The sequence below is a fragment of the Capra hircus genome, chromosome 8 (genome assembly GCF_001704415.2).
Source record: "Capra hircus breed San Clemente chromosome 8, ASM170441v1, whole genome shotgun sequence".
Lineage (NCBI taxonomy): Eukaryota > Metazoa > Chordata > Mammalia > Artiodactyla > Bovidae > Capra > Capra hircus.
The window spans coordinates 48,670,922-48,694,962 of NC_030815.1; the positions used below are offsets into that span (position 1 = coordinate 48,670,922).

Genomic DNA, 24,041 nt, shown 5'->3' on the forward strand with positions numbered 1-24,041 from the left:
GTGCGTTTAAACTGTGGTGTTGGAGAAGACTCTTGAGAGTCCCTTGAACTGCAAGGAGATCCAACCAGTCCATTCTGAAGGAGATCAACCCCGGGATTTCCTTGGAAGGAATGATGCTAAAGCTGAAACTCCAGTACTTTGGCCACCTCATGAGAAGAGTTGACTCATTGGAAAAGACTCTGATGCTGGGAGGGATTGGGGGCAGGAGAAGAAGGCGATGACAGAGGATGAGATTTCTGGATGGCATCACGGACTTGATGGACACGAGTCTGAGTGAACTCCAGGAGTTGGTGATGGACAGGGAGGCCTGGCATGCTGTGATTCATGGGGTCGCAAAGAGTCGGACACAAGTGAGAGATTGAACTGAACTGAACACTCAATAAAGACACATTTATAATTTCTATTATGTAATCAAATATCATGACTGTAAAGAAGTATAAAAATACATATAATTATGAAAAAAATCAATGAAACATAATTACCCAGATGATACAGATACAGATGATATAAATAGTAGACAAATAGTTATTATAACCTTATTACACACATTCAAGAGGCTAATGGAAGAATTAAGTAGAGACATGCTACTGCTAAGTCACTTCAGTCATGTCCGACTCTGTGTGACCCCATAGACAGCAGCCCACCAGGCTCCCCCGTCCCTGGGATTCTCCAGGCAAGAACACTGGAGTGGGTTGCCATTTCCTCCTCCAATGCATGAAAGTGAAAAGTGAAAGTGAAGTCGCTCAGCCGTTTCCGACTCTTAGCGACCCCAAGGACTGCAGCCTACCAGGCTCCTCTGCCCATGGGATTTTCCAGGCAAGAGTACTGGAGTGGGGTGCCATTGCCTTCTCCCAAGTAGAGACATAGATGAAATTAAAGAAATAAAATTAATCTTCTACAGACAGTGTCTAAGATGAAGCATATACTGCATGAGATTAATATCAGATGTAAATGGTCTAAATACCCAAATTAACAGTTAGGAACATCAGACTAGAGTCAAAAACTAAGATTCAACTATATGTTGCCTATGAGAAACTCACTTTCAGTATAAATATACAAATAGTTTAACAGTAAAAAAGACAGGGGAAAAAAAAGATGCATTAGACTAATCAAAAGAAAGCTGGAGTGATCATGTTAATATTGGCCAAGTTCTGTTTCAGAACAAAGAACATTACCAGGATTAAAGAATGCCATTTCATACAGATAGGGGTAAATTAATCAAGAAGAAATAACAAATTTAAATATTTGTATACCTAATGGCAACCCACTCCAGTATTCTTGCCTGGAAAATTCCATGGACAGAGAAGCCTGGTAGTCTACAGTCCATGGGGTCACAAAGAGTCAGACACGACTGAGCAACTTCACTTCACATACCTAATAACAGAACCTCAAAATACACAAAGCAAATACTGATAGAATTGAAAGAAAAAATACACAAACTCACTATTATAGTTAGATTTCAGCATCTTTTTTGTAATAATTGATAGATAAGCAAAAATATTAATAAGCATAGAGAAGGCCTCTACAACACTATCAACCATTTTGAACTAACTGAAATTTATATGACTCCACCTAAGTATAGCAGAAGGCAATTGCACCCCACTCCAGTACTCTTGCCTGGAAAATCCCATGGACGGAGGAGCCTGGTAGACTGTAGTCCATGGGGTCACTAAGAGTCGGATACGACTGAGCAACATCACTTTCACTTTTCACTTTCATGCATTGGAGAAGGAAATGGCAACCCACTCCAGTGTTCTTGCGTGGAGAATCCCAGGGACGGCAGAGCCCGATGGGCTGCCGTCTGTGGCACTGCACAGAGTCGGACACGACTGAAGCGACTTAGCAGCAGTAGCAGCAGCAAGAATAGCAGAATATGCATTCTTTTCAAGTAGATATAGAACATTTAGCATGATAAACCATATTCTAAGTTATAAATAAATCTCAATATATTTGAAGAGATTCAAATTGTACAAAGTATATTCTCTGGCTACAGTAAAATTAAACTAGAAATCAGTAGCAAAAGACTTATCTGGGACCCCCCAAAATTTGGAAAGTAAATATCACACTTTTAAATGACCCTTGAGTCAAATAAGAAAGCAAAACAGAAATTAGAAAGTGTTTTGAACTGAATTAAAATAAACATATAGCATTTACAAAATTTTTGGAAGCTGCTAAAACAGTATTTAAAAGAAAATTTGTAGCATTGTACACCGATATTAGAAAAAAAGGAAAGGTCTCAAATCAGTGATCTCAGTTTCTACTTTAAAAACCAAAAGGAACAGAAGAGTAAATACAACTCAAAATAAGCAAAGAAAGTAAGTAATAAAGGCTGGAGCTAAAATCAATGGAAGATAAAAACAATAGAGAAATTGACACTAAAAACTTGTGTTTTGAGAAAATCAATAAAATTGATAAACTTCTGGCCAGACTAATCAGGAATTTATCAAGAGGAAATAATTTTAATTAAATATAGTTATTCACCTAGTAGAAGACAGAAATGAGAAGTGACATCTCTGCAAATCTTATTGATACTGAAAGAATAATAAGGGAGTATTATGAAAAACTGATACTGAAGCTGAAGCTCCAGTACTCTGGCCACCAGATGGAAACAGCTGACTCATTAGAAAAGATCCTGAGGCTTGGAAAGATTGAAGGCAGGAGGAGAAGCGGACGACAGAGGCCAGGATGGTTGGATGGCAACACTGACTCAATGGACATGAGTTTGAGCAAGCTCCGGAAGATGGTGAAGGACAGGGAAGCCTGGCGTGCTGCAGTCCATGGGGTCATAAACAGTTGAACACGACTGAGTGACTGAACAACAACAATGAACAACTCATGACAATAAACTGACAACTTAGGTAAATTGTACAACCTGTTAAACCTGACTTGAGAAGGGATAGATAACCTGAATAGAAATTGAATTTACTGTTTAAAACTGATCCACAAAAGAATATTTGGCCAACCAAATAGGTGGTTGAGAATAATGCAGAGGCTATGAAGAGAAATCTAGGATTCTGAAATTTTCCTTGAGGCTTTTAAAATTCCCTTTCTCTCTCTCTCCCTCTTTTACACACACACACACACACACACACACACATGCTTTCACAGTGACATCTCATGACACATGAGACAGGATGTGAAACCGAGCAGTTCTGATGAATGTCTGAGTGATAAGATCTCACCTCTAAGAGCAAAGAGCTGAAAGGCTATTCTGGCTCTGTAAGACCTAGAAATTAGTTTCTTGGGGAATACTTGATTACATTAGGTAGGCCAAATAGCTTCTGAGGCTACCATTACAGTTTTAGCCCTACCTTCAACTGCCTGAAAAAATGTTTTATACTAGATTAGGAAACTGAGTCTTATGTGGTCTGGTCCTGCTTTCTGGATTTAGGATGTGGTTTGTCTCAATAATCAAAGTAAGTCCATCTTATGGAAAGAAAAGCAAGGAATGATGGGAATTTGAAAATGTAATGAGCACTTGAATTTATTTGTTTCTCTTTTAAAGGGGTCTCTTTTAATCAGCATCAGCTTTCTCTCCTGCCTCCCACCTGGCTGTCATAGGACTAAACTTAGATCTTAATATTTGACCTTCTCTATGAGACATATTTGACCCTTCTCTATGAGACATAATAGTTACAATCATAGTCCCAACCTTCTGGCATTTAATCAAGACAAAATTGATTACCTTTAACTGAAAACGAAAAAAAATCACTTATAATCAGGATGCTGATTCCAATTTTTAGTAGACTTAGCAGACTGTCAGGTGCTTACTGAATGCTCCTCATACTGCTTCTGTCTTTTCTGTTGTTGTTGCTGCTGCTAAGTTTCTTCAGTCGTGTCTGACTCTGTGCGACCCCATAGACGGCGGCCCGCCAGGCTCCGCTGTCCCTGGGATTCTCCAGGCTAGAACACTGTTGCTATGTAGTCCTAATAGCTTGTTCTCTGGATGCCAGAGTACTGACAAGAAAGGAATTTGGAAGTTGAGTAAGAGAGGATATAAAAATCTCTCATTCCGAAGTCCACAGACTTCTATCTTTTTGTATGGAACTAATTTTCTGTGTCACTAGAAGATGGTTACTCACAATGGCTATTGATCCCTTGCTTTTTTGTTCAACTTAAACCTGTGCTACAAGTGCTCCAATTATTGACAGGCAAAAACTGGCTAATGAAGTTGACTGTTGGCTCAGACAGCATAATTTTCAACATTGGTTGGCATCATAAACAGGTGTGGTGAGGAGTAAAGCTAAGAGTATCAAGAGATGGAGAGTTTTGGGTCAAATTTTTATTCCTTGTTTTCATCTTTTGGTGATTAGTCTTAAATATAATCTCAGACTGAATATTGTGGCAATTTTCTAACTTGCAAAGTGCAAGATATTAAAGTAAAGGTCAAAGTAGCTGTGTCTTCCTGTCTTCCTAGAATTTTAGGTGAAAGATGTAAAATTTTTGTTTATGCATAAAAGCATTTGAACCATCCTTGTAGATTACTATAACTTTTGCTATATGTGAGGCACTATATTATGTACATGCATTTGTTATTACAGTTAGTTCTGGCATGATGGTTATTATTCCTTCCTTTCTTTAAGACATAGAGAATTTAAACGAATTATCCAAAGTTATGGCATAAAATTGTGGCAGAGCCAAAACTCAAATATGAGTTTGTCTGACTTAAAATCTCAGGCTCTTTCTACAAGAGCCAGCTGCCAACTTGAAAGCTCAGAGTTGCCTTTTCTAGTTCTATGATGTGAATGCAATGGTCTTAGGAACCCAAATGAGCATAAGTCCTTTTCTGCTCCTATTTTTCAGTAGTAGGTCAGTGATAGAAATAAACTTTGTTGCTGGGGGCCAGCGTGAGGAACTCCGCCCATGGCAAAGGTCATGAGGAAGGAGGCTTGGCATATGCAAAGGCATGATCAAGCCTCAGGAAACCCCTGTTCCCGAGCATCTACCCCCAAACCAGAGTCTGTTTTATGCTCTCACCTACACCTCTGACTTTACGGGGGGCTCTCCCCCATCACCATTTCCCTTGGAGAAGGAGTAAACGTGCAGCCCCAAGGCAATAAAAATTCTTGGGCGTGACAAGAGTGTTTCAGCTTTTGGACTCCTCTGAAGGTTATCTAGCCCACCTGTATAGGTTCGTCCGGCCACATGTGATTGTTTACAGCCTCCCATCCTGAGAGGCACGAGATGTTTTAGACTTACTAAAGGCAAATTCTTTTGGGAAATTGTCAGTATAGTGGGTTGGTTAGGAATTATATTGGTGAAGGGTTTTTTCATTTGTTGTGCCAATAATTGCTGCTAATTCCCTGCCCTGGGTGTGACAAGGGTGTCTCAGGTCAAACCTCTCTGCTGACAGACTAGCATGTGACAGGATTATCCATACTCCTGTCACTATGCACATGACTGTTTACAACCTCTCAACCATAAACAGCACAGAGAGTTTTGGAGTATTTTGAAAGTCTTAATTAGGTAGGGCTTTTCTCATTGTTGAGTCAATGATTGCCGCCAGGCCTCCATATCCTTAGGCACCTGGGAATATATTAATCAATGTATTTGGAATATAGAAAAGGAAATATAGTAGTTTTAAGGTTAGCAATACTAGACTTTTTGAGTTAATGAATTTTTTCTTTTGTAATAGATCACTGTACTTTGTTATAAATCACTGTGTCCTTGCTATGTAAAAATGTAACTTTATCACTATCTTAAGACTAAATAGATCTTAAGGCGAGCATTGGTGAAGGGATCTTTATTTGTTGGGCTGATGTTTGCTGCTAAATCTCCATGTTCCCTGCCCTTATAATGAATATAACTAGCATATAGGAGAAATAAGTATTAACCTTTAAGCATATAGGAGAAATAAGTATTAACCTTTAAGATTAATCATGTTAACCTTGGGTTAAATAAATTCCTTACTTGATTGTAACTCACTACACCCTCATCCTATAGGAATGCAACTTTATTTGGAGGGTGGTGCCTGGTTTAAGAAAAAACACCCTTGGAAAAAATAAGTTTTTTGGTTATCAGAAAGAAAGGATCATAAAATGTCAGCAGGTCTCATGGCCAGAAGATGATGTAAAATCCCTAAGACCTTTTTATGTGAAGCACCTGATTTTGATAAAGGTCAGGACTGCTGACCCCCATGTGACTCTGTATTCATCCCTATGTGTAACAAAAGGTATATAAGCAAACCCCAAAATAAAGAAATTGGATCAGTTTCCGGAAAGACTGATTCTCCCATGTTGCTTCTTTCTGGTTCCCTGTTTTTCTGGCTAAATTCCCATCTGGAGCATGGATGCTATTCCACGTAAACCAAGTTATTCAGCCTCTTTTTCTCCACTAATTTTCCTACTACACTATCCGTTTCTAGTCTCTCTATATATCTGTAATTAAATATGTATTTTTCCAAAGATGCCTACTCCGTCCCCACCTTCGAATCACCCTGGATCCACCGGGGTTGGACCCCGGCACTTTGTTCTTTATGGCCATGATCTTGAAGGAATTGGAATTAATTCAAATGGAATTAAGCAGTGAAACGTGTTCATTTGTATTGATTAATGTTCTATTTCCAGAAATATTTGAAGAAATGTTGCAAAAATTGAATATCCTGAAAGTCCTAATGAACATAATCTCACTCTCTTATGAACTCTAATATATATTTATAGAGTTCTAATATCTAATATATATTTATAATAGACATTTATGCTTGTATGTCTCTGGGGAACTTGCCATTATATCTTGTGTAATTGTTTCTAATATTTGTCTAATTCCATCAGGATGACCCTGAAGGCAGATATTCTTTGTATTAGTTAGGATTCTTTAGAGAAACAGACCAATAGTTCTCTCTCTCTCACATTTGATTTCATGAAGTTCACTTCTAAGAAGCATTACTTCACTAAACAAATCATCTAGTGTTAGTTTGAGGTAGAGATGGCTGAAGTACTTCTGACTAGTCTTTTGGATGTTAAAACTGTTATGCCCAAGTCACGAAATCTCCCAATGACCACCAGGGAGCCAATATCCGATACAAAAGCAAGAGAGTTTTTATTACCAAGCTCGAGCTGGGGCTCCCACCAATACCGACTATAGGGAGGAGCCCCGGGTTTTGGATTACATTGCTTATATAGGGAGTATACATGGAAAAAAAAGGATTTCTAGGTAGGGGAACGTCTGATTGGTCACTTTCTTTCTAAGGGTTGTGTGTTGGTTCTTGATTGGTCCCTATTGTCTAGGTAGACCACAAGTTCCTGAGCGTTAAGTCAGGAGATTTTGGTCTGGGGTCCGATTGGCTCGTGGGCGGTGGGGTGAGGTCAGAGGATTTCCAAAGGCTCTTGGATTTCCAAAGGCTCTTTTCCCAGAACCTTACAAAATGGAGTTGCTTAGATTCTGCAAAAACTTCATTCTACCATTGTGGATTACTAACTAGAGTACTCAGATGTTAACCAACTGCCTTTAGGATATAAATGAATACATTTTATGTGAGCTATTTAAATAAAATTACAGACTACATACAAATTACTTAAGGGTTTGTCTTATTGAGTATTATAAGTCGAGCCTGTGAGGAAGAAAGTGGCATGGGTGGATAGTTGATCGCAGTACTTACAAATTCCTAAGTGTATTAGTCATTCAGTCGTGTCTGACTCTTTGTGACCCCATGGACTGTAGCCTGCCAGGCTCCTCTGGCCATAGGATCCTCCAGGCAAGAATACTGGAGTGGGTTGCCATTTCCTTCTCCCGGAGATCTTCTGACCCAGGGATTGAACCCAGGTCTCCTGCATTCCCAGGGAAGCCCAGGTACCTCAGATCATAAAGAATTTGCCTGCAGTGCTGGAGACCTGGGTCTGATCCCTGGATCTGGAAGATCTCCTAGAGAAGGGATGCCTACCCATTCTAGTATTCTTGCCTGCAGACTTTCATGGACAGAGGAGCCTGTCAGCTATATAAACTCCTGAGGACACCTAGAATTCAGAATTATTTTTCATTAACTGATGACAGTGTTATCTAATATCCCTAGTTGAGTAGCGAATCCTATAATGTGTAATTGTTCCGAAACAGCTAAAGAGCAGAAAAAAGAATGATTCATTCTAGTCAATGACTTACTTTTCCTAAGGGAAAATAAATTCATCCTTAATCCTATTAATATTTTGTCAGTGAAACAAATTCTAAATTTCAGAAAATAAATTCAAGTTCTAAGCTGCCCTCATTTTCTTTTTTTTGCCTGTCTTGTTGGAGCCCTTCTCTCACCATTCAGCTTTCATCGTGACTCTCTGCCCCCAGTGCCTTTTGTTCTTTAGAAGACACTCATTAATATTTGCTAATGTATGCTAATGAGTATTAATTAGCATCTTCTGTGTGAACAAAGGCTGGTGTTAAGAAGGACGGGTAGAGACTGTATAGAGCCTTCCTTCATACTTTATGCTCTGAGAACAATCATCTTCTTTCAGTTGTTTCATAGTTTTTTGTTTGTTTTGTTTGTTTACCCATGAATCCAGACAACCCTCCTTCTTCATGACTGGGAATATTACAGAAATTTCATGGGCAACAGAAAGATTCCTTTTTGTTCTAAGCAATCCAAGGATATAGAAGCAAAGTTGTCAAGGGTTTATAACACACTATTTTCATTGGGTTAGTAGCCACAAAAACTCACACAGGAGAATGTATTTTCATTTTAGCACATTTGTTTACAGCGGTTGCCCTTTGCCATGGTAATTGTAGTGTGAGAGCACACACTCTGAATATATATTATGACAGCATGGTTAAATAAGAAATGTCCTTCCCCCCAAAATAATCTAAATGCAAAGAAGAAGAAAGACACCACTTACTTTTTTGTAACTATAGAGAGCTCTAATGCCTTTGTAAATAGCTATTTATTTCCTGGATATAGTTAAAATAAAGTCAACCCTCCAAACCACATAGAATAAGAGTTGCTTTGTTCTTTCTGTAGACCATGGTGTCAAGAAATATCTGATTGCAGCTTTTTGCAGACACTGCTGTATATATTTTGCCATTTGAAGAATGATGCTTCATCATTTCATATTTGCTCTTGACAGCTCAGGGGTGAGTGGTAGAATTTAGAATACCAGCTACCCATTTCACTCAGCCTGTTTAATTTTAATTTTATATACTATGGAAACAGATGGAAAAAGTGCCAAAAAATTTGGTGTGCATCCCCTCTTATTTTATCTTTATTTTGAGTGAATTTTCTATTTTTCTCTTTGTTTATCTCAGGGTTGTCTCTCTGGAACCTTGTGGTAAAATGTGTTTCTCCATAGACTTAATTCTCTTCCATTTGGCAAATACAATATTTTATATTGTATTTTTAATAAAGCAGGCATCAGCAGCTATTTATTTTCTATTTCTTAAGGGCCACAGAGCCTTAAAAATAAATATAATTCAAAAGGAAAGACATTAGAGAATGACAGTTACTACAGCAGTGATATATATATTTTTGCCTGCCCCCTCCCTCCTTAGGTGAGTCTTAGCAAAAACCAAAATTATTATTCTTTTTTTGTGATTTTGTAACCACAAAAGTAAAATAACTATTTAATATATCCAAGATATTATGTTTGAAAATATGGCCAGTCTTTTGGCATTTATTATACAAATTTCCATTAGTGTATTGTTGAACGTATGCACCCCATGATTTTAAGGTTTTTAATGGTATTAAAGAAAGATGCTGGCACCTGCAGAAAGAATATCAGCCTAGGTCTGTCAAATTAAACCTTTTCCCAAGATACCTTATTGACAGTTGTGTAATGATCTCATTCTGTTATTCCCACTTCAGAGGATTTTTTAAAATGTCTTATAGTTTACAGGTTCATTAACATATTTGATTGATAGAATAGCTAAATAATTATTCTTTTTTACTCTGTGGCTTCCAGAATATCATGCTCAAGTCCATAACTTGAAGGATTTCAGGTTGTTATAAACAAATGTCCTGAAAATCTTTTTGAGTGCTTGTGTGCTAAGTTACTGAAATCATGTCTGACTCTCTACAATCCTATGTTCTGTAGCCCGCCAGGCTCCTGTGACCATGGGGTTCTCCTGGCAAGAATACTGGAGTGAGTGGCTGTACCCTCATGCAGGGGATCTTCCCAACCCAGGGACTGAACCTGAGTCTTTTATGTCTCCTGCATTGGTAGGCAGGTTCTTTACCACTGGCACCACTGGGAAGCCTGAATATTTTCTTATCCTGACCTAAAACTAGTAAAAATAAATGGAGCTGCTGAGTTAAACGGAATCAGATCTTATATCCTTGGAAGATATATGAGAAGAAGAAAGATCACATTCCATCATTTTTGTTCACTTTCACGGACAGCGGCTTCCATTCCCTACTTAACATCCACCAGTGATAGTGTTTCGATAAATTAATGGAAGCCGAATGCTGGGCCACTCTCTCTGTAGAGGACTTGACAGCTCAATATGGTTTGGTGATTTCATCTAGTCAGATTAAACTCCCGAACTTCAACAGTTGCTACTTAACCTATTTTCCCTAGAGCCTCCTATCTCTTTTTCTTGCATCTCTACCCTCCCAGTTACCCAGGCCAACATCCTTGGAATTATCCTTGATTCTTTTCTTCCTCTCACATCCCACATCATACCACATACTGAAGACATGGGTTCTTCACTGAAGACTTGGAAATGTGCTTGTTATGGCATGGATTAATGTCTGTCTCAGGGCAGTTTAGTATGAACTGAAAGGTTTATTTTTTATATTTTAATTTATTTTTAAATTTTTTCTTAAATAATATAATTATAATTTAATTAATGAGCAGTTTCTTTCCATTTTGCAGGTGAACATGGAAGTGTATGTATATGCCCTGTTTTGATAAAGGCAGTGCTTTTGTTTTAAATATCAAAGTTTATTTACTTTCCCTTATTGTATGTAACTTTTTACATCATTTTTCCATTTTTAAAAGGTTATACTCCATTTACAGTTATTATGAAATATTAACTCTATTCCCTGGAAATGTTCCCCATTTATAAGGGAAGAACTGATGTTGACATTTGCTCATAGACAAAGGAACCCTAAAAAAATAATATTCAGTTCAGTTCAGTTCAGTTCAGTTGCTCAGTCGTGTCCGGCCCTTTGCGACCCCATGAATTGCAGCATGCCAGGCCTCCCTGTCCATCACCATCTCCAGGAGTTCACTCAAACTCACGTCCATCAAGTTGGTGATGCCATCCAGCCATCTTATCCTCTGTCGTCCCCTTTTCCTCCTGCCTCCAATCCCAGCATCAGAGTCTTTTCCAATGAGTCAACTCTTCGCATGAGGTGGCCAAAGTACTGGAGTTTCAGCTTTAGCATCATTCCTTCCAAAGAAATCCCAGGGCTGATCTCCTTCAGAATGGACTGGTTGGATCTCCTTGCAGTCCAAGGGACTCTCAAGAGTCTTCTCCAACACCACAGTTCAAAAGCATCAATTCTTCGGTGCTCAGCCTACTTCACAGTCCAACTCTCACATCCATACATGACCACAGGAAAAACCATAGCCTTGACTAGATGGACCTTTGTCGGCAAAGTAATATCTCTGCTTTTGAATATGCTATCTAGGTTGGTCATAACTTTTCTTCCAAGGAGTAAGCGTCTTTTAATTTCATGGCTGCAGTCACCATCTGCAGTGATTTTGGAGCCCCCAAAAATAAAGTCTGACACTGTTTCCACTGTTTCCCCATCTATTTCCCATGAAGTGATGGGACGGGTTGCCATGATCTTCATTTTCTGAATGTTGAGCTTTAAGCCAACTTTTTCACTCTCCTCTTTCACTTTCATCAAGAGGCTTTTTAGTTCCTCTTCACTTTCTGCCATAAGGGTGGTGTCATCTGCATATCTGAGGTTATTGATATTTTTCCCGGCAATCTTGATTCCAGCTTGTGTTTCTTCCAGTCCAGCGTTTCTCATGATGTACTCTGCATATAAGTTAAATAAGCAGGGTGACAATATACAGCCTTGATGTACTCCTTTTCAAGGAAATGGCAATTCACTCCAGAACTCTTGCCTGGAAAATCCCATGGACGGAGGAGCCTGGAAACCACTGTCCATGGGGTTGCAAATAGTCAGACACGACAGAGCAACTTCACTCACTCACATTGCTAATAAACATAACTAGTACATTGCTGCAATAACCCAAGTAAACTAGATAAGATATTCATACCTAAACGTTGTTATAAAGTCATTCTTTTGCATCAAATAGCTAGACTCTTTAAGTACTATCACTTTTCTTCTATAGTCTACAAACTCCTACTCCAGAACACTTTGCTCTATAGACCCTTGTAAATGCACAATAAACGCTAATTGAATAAATGAATTTTCAGTTTCCAAAGGAATGACCTGGTGCTACAATAATCCCTTCATGAGCTAAATGTGGGTCAGAGGAACAGGTGATATCATTCAGCTCTTTCAGCTACTTGGCCACTCTGATCCTGTAGAACCATAAAATATTTTCAGTGCTATAGACTGAAAAAGAAAGCCTGGAACAACATTCACTTTTCTGAACGATTCCAGTGCCTCTAAAATGTGACATTTTGCTGTTGTTTCCTTTTACTGTTTCTAATTACTGGGTCTATTTGCATGAAATGTGGATCTGGGTTGCCTAGGAGTTCATCTGCTCCTATTTCATATTCTTCTCTTAAATAAGCATACTTCGGTGTAGTCTTGCTTGCTGCCTTCAACATTTAGACAGAACCCCCCACCCCCACCCCTAACTGTCCCACTCTCTTCCCATCACTCCCCAGGAGAAAGGTTATTTTTAAAGTACATAATCAATAGGCTTTGGGAAACATCCAGAACATGAGAAGGTCATAGGATTGGGAGCAAGCTACCAGGGATTGCTGAGAGCAGGGATGGCAACTAGCCATGCCAAAAATTGTTTGAGAAGGGAAAGACAGTCTGTAACTTGCATTTAAATGTTCTGAGTTATTCTTCTGCACAGGCTTTTGTTTGGGAGGGGCTTCTTAGCTTGGTTCTTCAGCATTACTTTGAGTTTCAGGAGAGGCAGATCAGCATTGACAGTAGCTTTTCAGACTAAATAGTGTTACATTAAAATCAAGCTTGGTCTGAAGCTCTTGATGGAGTCTTCAGTCTGCTGGTCATGGTGCTGCTATTTAGTTCCTGATGCTGATGCTGCCTTTGCTGAGGGTTTGTATCAAGAATAAACCAATTATGGTCACAATACCTATAAAAACTTCCCTGGTGGCTCAGATGGTAAAGCGTCTGCCTGCAATGCGGAGACCTGGGTTCGATTCCTGGGTCGGGAAAATCCCCTGGAGAAGGAAATAGCAATCCACTTCAGCACTCTTGCCTGGAAAATCCCGTGGACGGAGGAGCCTGATAGGCTACAGTCCATGGGGTCCCAAAGAGTCGGACCCGACTGAGCGACTTCACTTTCACTTCACCTATAAAAACAATGGCTCCATAGCTCCTGACTCAACTGCCAGACAAAAGAAACACTGTTAAACAAAGAATGCACCTACTGAGAATGTGCAAATGATCATGCACAGATGAGGATCGCTATTGGAAAATCACCTCAAGAGGGATGAAGAGGCTATTTCTCCAATACTGTCTGTTTCATCACTCAGAAACCATAGCTCTTTTTTCATCTCTACTTGCAACCACAGCAGTTATCTTCCCTTATGCAGTTTTATTTAATGGCAATTTATAACCTTCCTGTACCTTAGAAGATGATCCATGACTCCAGCCCTGCATTTTCTCTCTTCTGGTTATCAGAGGAAATTGATTTGTCACTCATCTCCTTGGCTTGGGACATTTCATTTTGCTGTTTTTGTTTAATAGGATTGTAATCCTTCCTAAAGATCTGCTTGTATTTCTATTTATTTAGTATTTTCCTCCATTTCATTATTTAACTTTAATCATGTCTAGTGAGTTGATTATTAAAAATCAGTTTAGCATTTTGTGTGAATTTTTGCTTTGGCTATGCATGGTGCAAAAGAGGCTGTGTGTCAGCCTTTGCTCTTTGTCCTCAGCGGTTCCTATATTATGCCACTGATCAGACCTTGGTCTAAGGCTAATCTTATATCATTAAGTTGCCTTCCTAAGTGAATTCTTCTTTGACCGAAGAAATTTGGTGGTAGCATTAATTGCAAGTAAAGACCATGACTTATTGTTGAATATAAAATATCTTCTGAGAAGTGTCTGTCGTCACTCTTGTGAACTCTCAGTAGTGACATAAAGACTTTTGTCCCCTGCAGATCCAGTTACAGCCAGTGACAAAGGCATATGTCCACTCTGAACAAAAGGACACTTATTTTTCTATTCCACGGCTGACACTGAGTGATAACATTTTTGCATATAGTAAAATTTTTATGCATATGCTGTTTAAAGGCAAAAAGTGCTTTTACAATAATCTTCTTTGTGAATAGAATTTAAACTCTGTATGTGCTGCCTTTTCAATATGCCTGTCAAGCTCTGAATAATAACCTTTGACAGTGCTGAGCAGAAACAAAACCAGAGGTTGTTTCTTCTGTTCACAGCAGCATTGTTTATTATCTTTGCTGTTTTGGATTTAGGCTCATCTACCTTAAATAAAATATGTAAATTGATATTTTAAATGAGTTACTAAACTGTGGTTTAAAGAAATAGTCTGCTCTGATTTTTGCCATGGCATGTCACAGATCTTTGTCTCTGGTTGACTCAACCTGTGATGAACAGACAGTAGTTGACAAGGGGAAAAATCTGCCAGTTAATATATTTTCTGATATTATTGTACCATTAAAATTTTATAAAACTTGTATATGCCTTTATAAAAATGGAGCTAATCTGAAAATAAGACCCTAAGGATGAGGGGAGGAATAAACAGAAAAAAACATTCTTTGTCTTGAAAGAACTTTTAAATCACCTATCTCCACATTGTCAAAGTAAATCATATATGGAAAAATTTAGGCTGCATATAATATGTATAGAAATAATTAAAATAGGAAATATCACTTTTAAGCATTTTTGAAAGGTTCTTTGACAATGGGTAGCTGGTTAGAATGAAATATTCTCTATTTTAATAAGTTAATTTGGTTATAATAACCAAATGGTTTGTGCATATGGATATAGCTTTGCTAACAACTTTCTTTATCATACAGTGAAATGACCCAACAAACCCTAAGTCAACTTATTGCAGAACAGAATTTATTTTGGTTGAAGTTGTTTTGAATTGAACTGACAGGCTTATGATTGACATGTTTTACAAATTGTCGAAGGTGATGAAGCAGAGAAGTCCTTGCACAACTCTCTATAAGATGCTGTAGCTGTATATCTTTAATAAACAATGTTCATTTTGACAAGTTTATTGAAAAAATATATTAACTGCACAGAAAACTTTACAATGAAAGTAACAACAGTAAAAACCTGTTATTAACAATTGTGCGGTCATTTAAAGAATTGCTATATTTTTTCTTTCCTTGACAGTGCAAATCCAAGTGGAGGAGAAAGAAGACGATACTGAGGAAAGTTCAAGTAAGTGGGGTTGGACCCAGCTGAGATATGTTTCCTGTGGAATAGCAGTGAATTTAAGGGATTCGTCCTCTTATCTTGTGGGGATATGCAACTCCATGCAAACACAGGAGCACATGTGGATGACTTTCAGTGGTCTCACAAGAGTGATCAAGTCCATCAGATTGACTCTTCACTTGAGAGTCCATTCAATTGGCAAACACACATTCCACCCAATTTATAAATTGCTCATCATTAAGTGGATGGTGGTCCAGAAAAATTTGCTTTATTTATTTCTTTGCTATTTTCGTTGTCCTAAAATGTTTTCCCTTAGGCTGAATCTATTACAATATAACAGATTGGCCTTTTTGACTAAAGTGATCAGGTTGTTTAAAAAAAAAATGAATAAACCTGTTCTTTTGAATTCATGAATATTTTGTCTAAATTGCCCTGTTGTTTTTGTTTTGAATGGGTTCAGCTCAAGAGTAGATTGTGAACCCTTCCCAGGCATGCAAAACACTCATGGACTAGAACAGAGAAAGATCATTTTATGAGCTAAAGTTTTGAGTTGATCAAAACTGAAAGTGCAGCATTTCAGGGAGAGTTCAATTAGAGAATACATCAACACCATCAGTTAAAAATCTGAGCCCAATATGACAGCCAATGAATGTTCATGGTGACAGTTGTTTTCATTAATTTGGTACGTTCTGCATGTAAACAGCCCAGAGTCTCACACAGATCCTACAGGCTCTGACTTGACTATTATAGGGGAGGAAAAGTAATTTTTCCTTTACCCTTCTGAGTTTCTTAACTGATACTCCTATAATACAAGAAAACCAAACCAAAACAGAAGTTTATTAACACATATGCCTCATGTATACATGGATGATACCCAGGAAAAAACTGAGTAATTGTGTGAGATGGCTTAAAATTGAGACTTAAATGCCATCTTAATAGGGAAAAGTGAGGGGTATGTAGGTCTCTTGGGAGAGAATAAGTTTTAAGAGAATAGATAGGAGGTATGATAGTTTATGATAAAATATGTCTGCATGCGGTGTTGACCTATAGTCTCCTCTATAGAACACTTCTATAGTGTTCCTTGGGGATGAAATTCCTGGGGAGGGGATTTATGACAGTTGAGTTCCTTTTGGAAGCTCTGTTTTCAGGCAGACAAGAGGAATTCAGAGAAAATCTCTTTCTGCATTTGCTGTTTTTCAAGTGCTACATCTCAAAATAGTCAATACACTGAAGTGGCATATTTTGGGGTGGTATATTCTGAATGTCTTTTTGAGGTGGTATATTCTGCTACCCTTCAAAACTAAATTGAGCCCATTCCAAAAGGTAATGTTTATGCAAATCCACATTTAGCAGGCAACTGTAAAACAGTTTGTTTTTTTTTTTTAAGAATTTGGAAACTAGTGAAAACACTAAAGATAGCCTTTTTGTCCTAAGTGCTAAAAGATAAATATAATGATATACTAAATATAATGATATACTTTTCATCCCTGGTAAAACTCTGCAAGTTTAATAGCTTAGCTTTAATGTAAAATATACTAAAATGCAGAATACCACGTGGCTTCTTGAATTTTTGAGTTATTTGAGGGTGAAATTGTTTCTCAGTTCCTATGAGGCCCTTGTTCTTTCTATGATTAGCGACTAAAATGAACAATAAAGGCTGGGTAGATTTTCAAAATGCCAGAGTGGGGTTTGAATATCATGCAACATCTGCCACAGTATTTAACAAATTTTTGGTCATGATGACAAGAGTACAGTTTTCAAAACCTAGTTGGAAAAGTTATTCTCCTGTGTCTCTCTGCTAGTCAAACTTTAGTAACATTGGTAATGTTTAGATCTTATTTAGATTTGGAATGTCAATGAAAGTTTAATAAGCAATGTTGAAAAGATAACAAAATTTACAAAAAAAATAAAATGACACACACTATGTAAAAATGAACATATTTAACTAATAAATGAGGAATCTGGTGAGCCATTTATAGCAGTTACCAGTTCAAAGGAAAGTCCAAAGAACAGATTCATTTATAGATCAGGAATATTGAACTGTTTGTGTAAGTGAAGACATAACTGTTTTGTGGCCTTTTTTCCTTTCCTTTCTTTTTTGGCGGCGGAAGTTTGTCTACACTAAGAGTTCACTTGCTTGTCTATGGACAAAAACTATTTTGCATTGCTATCTAGTGATCTACAATTTACAAAGTTACAAGATAGCTCCCATAGAATCAGCATCAGACAACATAGAAGGGTTTGGTACAGACATTTCATAGTTCTCCATTAAAGTACAATTTTTTCCCCATAGTAGCTTCTATTTAAAAAGATAGTGATAATTATGAGTAATATTTGTTTCTTTAAAATAATAATTAACTCTAAATATCAGAAGTTAAAAAGCAAAAGTGAAGGTGAAGTAGGATTGTCTGTCATAAACAGTGAAGGAAGGAACTGAATTTTCCTCCTACTCTTTACTGGAAAGTTTCCAAAGAAGTTATGGACATATGAGGCATTAATAGTCAGTTGGTGAATAAAATAAAATAATATTATTTCTCTCAATCGTGTATTAAATTTACTAGTTATCTATTTCTAATCAAAAAGATAGAATGATCAAGCAAAGTTATTTATTATCAATTTCATCTAAGAAAGAGAAAGAGATTTAAGAAAAATAAGTATTTGAATTTAAGAATGAAAATGATTTTACATAAAATAGATAAGCAACAAGGATTTACTATGTAACACAGGGAGCTATATTAATATCTTGTAAAAATCTATAATAGGAAATAATCTACAATATATATCTATTTTATATATATATATATAAAACTGAACCACTTGCAGTACACCCAAACAAGTAATACAATATTGTAAATCAACTACACTTCAAGTTTTTAAAAAAAGTTAAAAAAAAAAAGAATGAGAATGATTTGAATTAGAAAGGTATTTGAATTATGTCAAGGCATAAATTAATTTCTTCAAAATTATTCTAATTTATAGCATTTCCTTGCATTCTTATTGTTTGTTCTAAGATAGAAGTAATATTAGCACATAGTGATTAAACACTCAACCCTTATGGATTGAATTGATAATCTACAAACTAGGTCTGAGAGGTCATGGTATGATATTAAACTCCCAAGTCATCTAGTTATACAAGTAAATGAAGGCTGGAATTCTAAGCATTATTAGAATTTGGGGATTGATACATATTTGAGTAGATAAACAACAAGAAATGAGAAGTGTAGATAAGTGTATTTAAATGGCAGACTGTGAAATACATATGGCATGGTACATTTTATCTTGATATGACAAATTGCTAGATTATGGTTTCAGAGGTGTGACAATGATAATTAAAAAGTAAGAATACATTTGGGATCGGGAAAGCACTTTTCTGAAACTACTCACTGAAGCATTAACTGTTGTGTTTAGGCGAAGAGGAAGAGGAGGAACACAAACTACCCCGAAGAGAGAGCATGAGGCCAAAGAGGAAACGGACCAGAGATGTTATCAATGAAGATGATCCAGAGCCTGAACCAGAAGATGAAGAAACAAGGAAGGCCAGAGAGAAAGAGAGAAGGAGGAGATTAAAGAGAGGAGCGTGAGTTAGTTTTGATCTATAATTGACATTATTTTTCATTCAAAAGTGCCTGATGCTGAAAGATCACCCTAGCCTTAAAATTGGTAATTAAAACTACTTTCAGAAAAACAAGCTTAGTCTGATGCCACCATTTTATTCCACTTAGTTAAATGTATTTTAATATTAAAATATAATTTTAAATGAATATATATTGAGAATGGACTTATGAGAGATTTCCTTATGAGAGATCTAAATTGTCATGAGTCATTAACATATTATAGTTAATTTAAATATTTTAGTTATTCTATTAGTTAAATGCATCGTTAATGAAGTTAAATAAAAAACTTATAAACATGATCCCAAATCACGTATCTTACAGAGCAGGAGTTGAAAAACTATGGTTAATTTCAACCTAAGAGGCAAGAATTGTTCTTATAATTTTAATAAAACTGCAATTAAAAAAAAAAAAGCAAAGAGGAATATGGGACAGAGCTGTATGTAGCTCGCAAAGTCTAAAGTATTAACTATCTGTCCCTACAGAGGATTGGATTGTCCTTCCCTTTTTAACATAACTCTATGTCTTTCACTTCTAGCAGGCCAATGATTTTCTGATAGCTGCCTTTGTCTAGAATAATATATTAATGCTGTTTAGGGAAAAAAATTCAAGAAAATAATTTTCTGGTCTTTGCTGCCTGGAAAACTGCCAATGGCAGGCAGGTGGAAAAACTGTAAATGTGAAACACATTTACTAATAGGAAACCTAGGCCACTTGGAAAGGATTCAAGAGAATAACTCCTCTGCCACCCCTAGGTGGGGCATGGGAATCACCATGAGGTGATAGGATCTCTCCTCTAAAACAGTCCTAGAACTTTAAATGCTGAGGAACTTTCCAAGATTTCCTCCCAAGATGACACCTTGTGGTATTCAATAACTAGCTATTATTTGTGAATATTTTGTCAATAGAGAAGTTTAGCATTAGTTGACGATGGTTCCTTTTAAAATAAGAGTAACCCCACCCATTTCTTCATTGTATTTTTGTTGACTTAAGGTTTTAAATCTCTCTCTTTCTCTTTTTTCCTTCTCTTCCTTTTTCTCCTTCTCCCCAATCTCCTCTTCTTTCTTCTATCCTTGAATACTAAGACATCACCTGCTTTCTGTTTTACTGATATTTTTTTATGTCTATCTTCAAGTATTTTTTTATTTTGTTCTTTTCAAAAACAAAACACCCTATTAAGTTTCATGTCTTATTGTGATTGTTATTTCGATTATTAGGTAGTAATATTTCCTACTAGCAAAGCTGATGCTTTCTGACAGCGGTATTTCATTGAGGAAACATCACCAATAGATATATGAATGATACAGATTGTGTCAGAATTTGCCTTTTCCTCTCCACCTGTGCTTCAGAGATGTCGCTTTTAAAATATGACTCAGATGGGAATTCCTTTGCTTTCTTGGTCTACTCAAGGCCCTCCTGTCAAGGCTCAACCTCTAGAAATAGGACCATGTGAATCAATTGGGTCTTGGACCCTGTTACCTGGGGCAATCTTGTCCCTGTGATAGGGTCTGTCCTTAGCTGGTCCCACTCTCATTCTGATTCTGAGAAACCAGAAGCACCCGTCTCCCATCCTCCTCTCTCCTCTGCAGAACCAGTCTTGACTAAAATGAATTTTATCTCCATAGGTTTTGCAAATTATATTATTACTGCCATAATTTTTACAACTATTTTAAATAATATAAATTACTTATGATGATTGACAGTTCTGATCACTATTTCAGGGTCCATATTCTATTGTTCTCTTTGAAGATAAGCCCTTCTGTTTTTAAGAAAACGTACTAGCAAATATGTTTTGAGAAAGATTAGTAGGCAAATCATGGCACATTTATTTAGGTTAATTAATTCATGATCTTCTTTTATTTAAATGTTCATGTGAAATACCTTAGGGAATTTTTCTTGCACTGAAAAAACATTTGAAAACAACTAAACCCAAGGTTGTAATGTTAACTGTCTTTGGAGATGGTTAACAAAAACTGCCTTGTTTGGCATTTTGAAGTATTTCTAATAATATTTTATGCTTTTCTTGACCCAGTTTTAAGTGAATAAGTAATACGTTTATAGCAGTGAGAAATTCAGCACATTATGCCTCCTTTTTCCTAACAACTGTTGTTTAAATAAATCAAAACTAAGATAGAAAGCCATTCTTACACAAATTAGCCCTACATTTTAGAAGCAAAGCATGCCTGTGCTACGCTCTTTTAATATGATTAGCACTTTCTTTGAGTGGTTCCTGGAAAAGCTGTTTCCCTATAATGCAATGTTTAATTATGCATTATTATATTTAAATTATGCAAAAAGTGTAATATCTTAATTACCTGCATATTTGAAGGTAATTTAGCTGAGAACAACTATACATTGTAGCACAGCATGATCTTCCTAGAGCAATCGACAATTAACAACACAAAGATTAAAAATGTACCAGTCTGAGATCATTTAGTGTAGGAATAAATATCTTTCTATAACTTGGAAGACATTGTTATATTTTATTTTAGTGTACATGTTGGTAATCCTGTCATCCAGAAAAATTCTGTACATGAACATTTATTTAATAAATATTTATTCAGCTCCACTTCTGTCAAAGATAATTTGCTAATTTCTTTGGAAGATATGGATATGAATGTGAAATTGCCTCCATTCTCTACAGATTAATAACATAGTAAGGGAGAGGCCGGAGAAAGCAATGGCATCCCACTGCAGTACTCTTGCCTAGAAAATCCCATGGATGGAGGAGCCTGGTAGGCTGCAGTCCATGGGGTCGCTAAGAGTCAGACTCGACTGAGCGACTTCACTTTCACTTTTCACTTTCATGCATTGGAGAAGGAAATGGCAACCCACTCCAGTGTTCTTGCCTGGAGAATCCCAGGGACAGGGGAGACTGGTGGGCTGCCGTCTATGGGGTCGCACAGAGCCGGACACGACTGAAGTGACTTAGAAAGGGAGAGGCCACTTAGACACAATTATTATGAAATAAGACTGTATAAATGTGCCACAGAAGTAAAAAGTGATTTAGAGTCTTAAAGAAAACTATCTCATAAGGACAATCAGAAAAGGGTATTGAAGACATTTCATATGATTTTTGAAGGAGTCGTAGAATCTGAATATGTTAAACATATAAAGTACTGGGTTTAAGACAGCAGGAAACTACATAATTAGTATTAGGAACATAGAGAAATAAGCTTTAATTACATGGTAAATCCAAACATGAAATAGATCATTCTTTCATTCTGTGTAAGTATTTTGTTATCCTCGTACAGCACCATAGGATTTTATATGTGTGTGTATGCTTAATCGCTCAATCGTGTCTGACTCAGCAACCATATGGATGGTAGCCTTCCAGGGCTCCTCTGTCCATGGGGATTCTCCAGGCAAGAATATTGGAGTGGGTTGCCATGCCCTCCTCTAGGGGATCTTCCCAAGTCAGGGATCAAACCCAGGTTTCCTGCATTGCAAGAGGATTCTTTACCATCTGAGCTACCAGGGAAGGATTTTATATAATAAACATCAAATGTTTAAAATAGAAACAACTTAATGACATTCAGAGTTGTATCTCAGTATGAGTGTACTTCCATAGTTCACGTAAACCAGGATTACTATTCTAAGAAAAATATCTTAATTGGTTAAAAAAAAAAACAACCAAACTATCAATGACAGATGTTATTTTACAGGGTTAATTAAATTTCTGTTCAGTAACCATGACCTGATTAAAAACTCTGGTGGTGGTTTAGTTGCTAAGTTGTGTCCAACTCTTTGCGACCCCATGAATCACAGCATGCCAGGCCTCCCTGTCCATCACCAACTTCCGGATTTCACTCAAACTCATGTCCATTGAGTTGGTGATGCCATCCAGCCATCTCATCCTCTGTCGTTCCCTTCTCCTCATGCCCCCAATTCCTCCCAGCATCAGGGTCTTTTCCAATGAGTCAACTCTTCACATGAGGTGGCCAAAGTATTGGACTTTCAGCTTCAGCATCAGTCCTTCCAATGAACACCCAGGACTGATCTCCTTTAGGATGGACTGGTTGGACCTCCTTGCAGTCCAAGGGACTCTCAAGAGTCTTCTCCAACACCACAGTTCTAAAGCATCAATTCTTTGGCACTCAGCCTTCTTCACAGTCCAACTCTCACATCCATACATGACCACTGGAAAAACCATAGCCTTGACTACATGGACGTTTGTTGGCCAAGTAATGTCTCTGCTTTTTAATATGCTATCTAGGTTGGTTATAACTTTCCTTCCAAGGAGAAAGCGTCTTTTAATTTCATGGCTGCAATCACCATCTGCAGTGATTTTGGAGCCCAAAAAGATAAAGTCTGACACTGTTTCCCCATCTATTTGCCATGAAGTGATGGGACCAGATGCCATGATCTTCATTTTCTGAATGTTGAGCTTTAAGCCAACTTTTTCCCTCTCCTCTTTCACTTTCATCAGGAAGCTTTTTAGTTCCTCTTCACTTTCTCCCATAACGGTGGTGTGATCTGCATATCTGAGGTTGTTGATATTTCTCCCAGCATGAACTGTTTTAGTAGGTATAAATAATCACTAGGCTAATAATAAATAGGTTACTGGAAAGGTGAAAAGAAAACACTAAGTATCATGGTAATAGCAACTATAGGAAGCAAATAGCACACCATGGGCTGGAGGAACAATGGAAAGAGGTTGAAATTAAAACCTAAAAGCATAGAGGAGAGATCCGGGGAGCTGAAACTACTGCAGAGGGGATGATGCTCAAGCGGTGCTGGTGTCTACAGCGCGAGTGATGAAGCTGGTTCTGCTAATGTTGGAAAAAGTGGCAAACTAGTCTCACCTGCAGCTATGGGAAGGTCCTGCAGCTCTTGGGGTGAAAAAGAATTGCTGAAGAGTAAGCAAGGGTACCCCACTCCAGTACTCTTGCCTGGAAAACCCTATGGATGGAGGAGCCTGGTAGGCTATGGTCCATGGGGTTGCTAAGAGTCGGACAGGACTGAGCGACTTCACTTTC

The 24,041-nt window shown here is 37.4% G+C and overlaps 1 protein-coding gene across 1 annotated transcript in view; it reads left to right on the forward strand.

Moving 5' to 3' along the window:
- Positions 1–24,041, forward strand: part of TMC1 (transmembrane channel like 1) — a 134,660-nt gene that overhangs the window by 14,785 nt on the left and 95,834 nt on the right. Inside the window, exons 3-4 of the mRNA XM_018052767.1 lie at positions 15,410–15,457; positions 18,866–19,028. Coding sequence (XP_017908256.1) covers positions 15,410–15,457; positions 18,866–19,028 — 211 coding nt within the window. The remainder of the gene's footprint in view (positions 1–15,409; positions 15,458–18,865; positions 19,029–24,041) is intronic.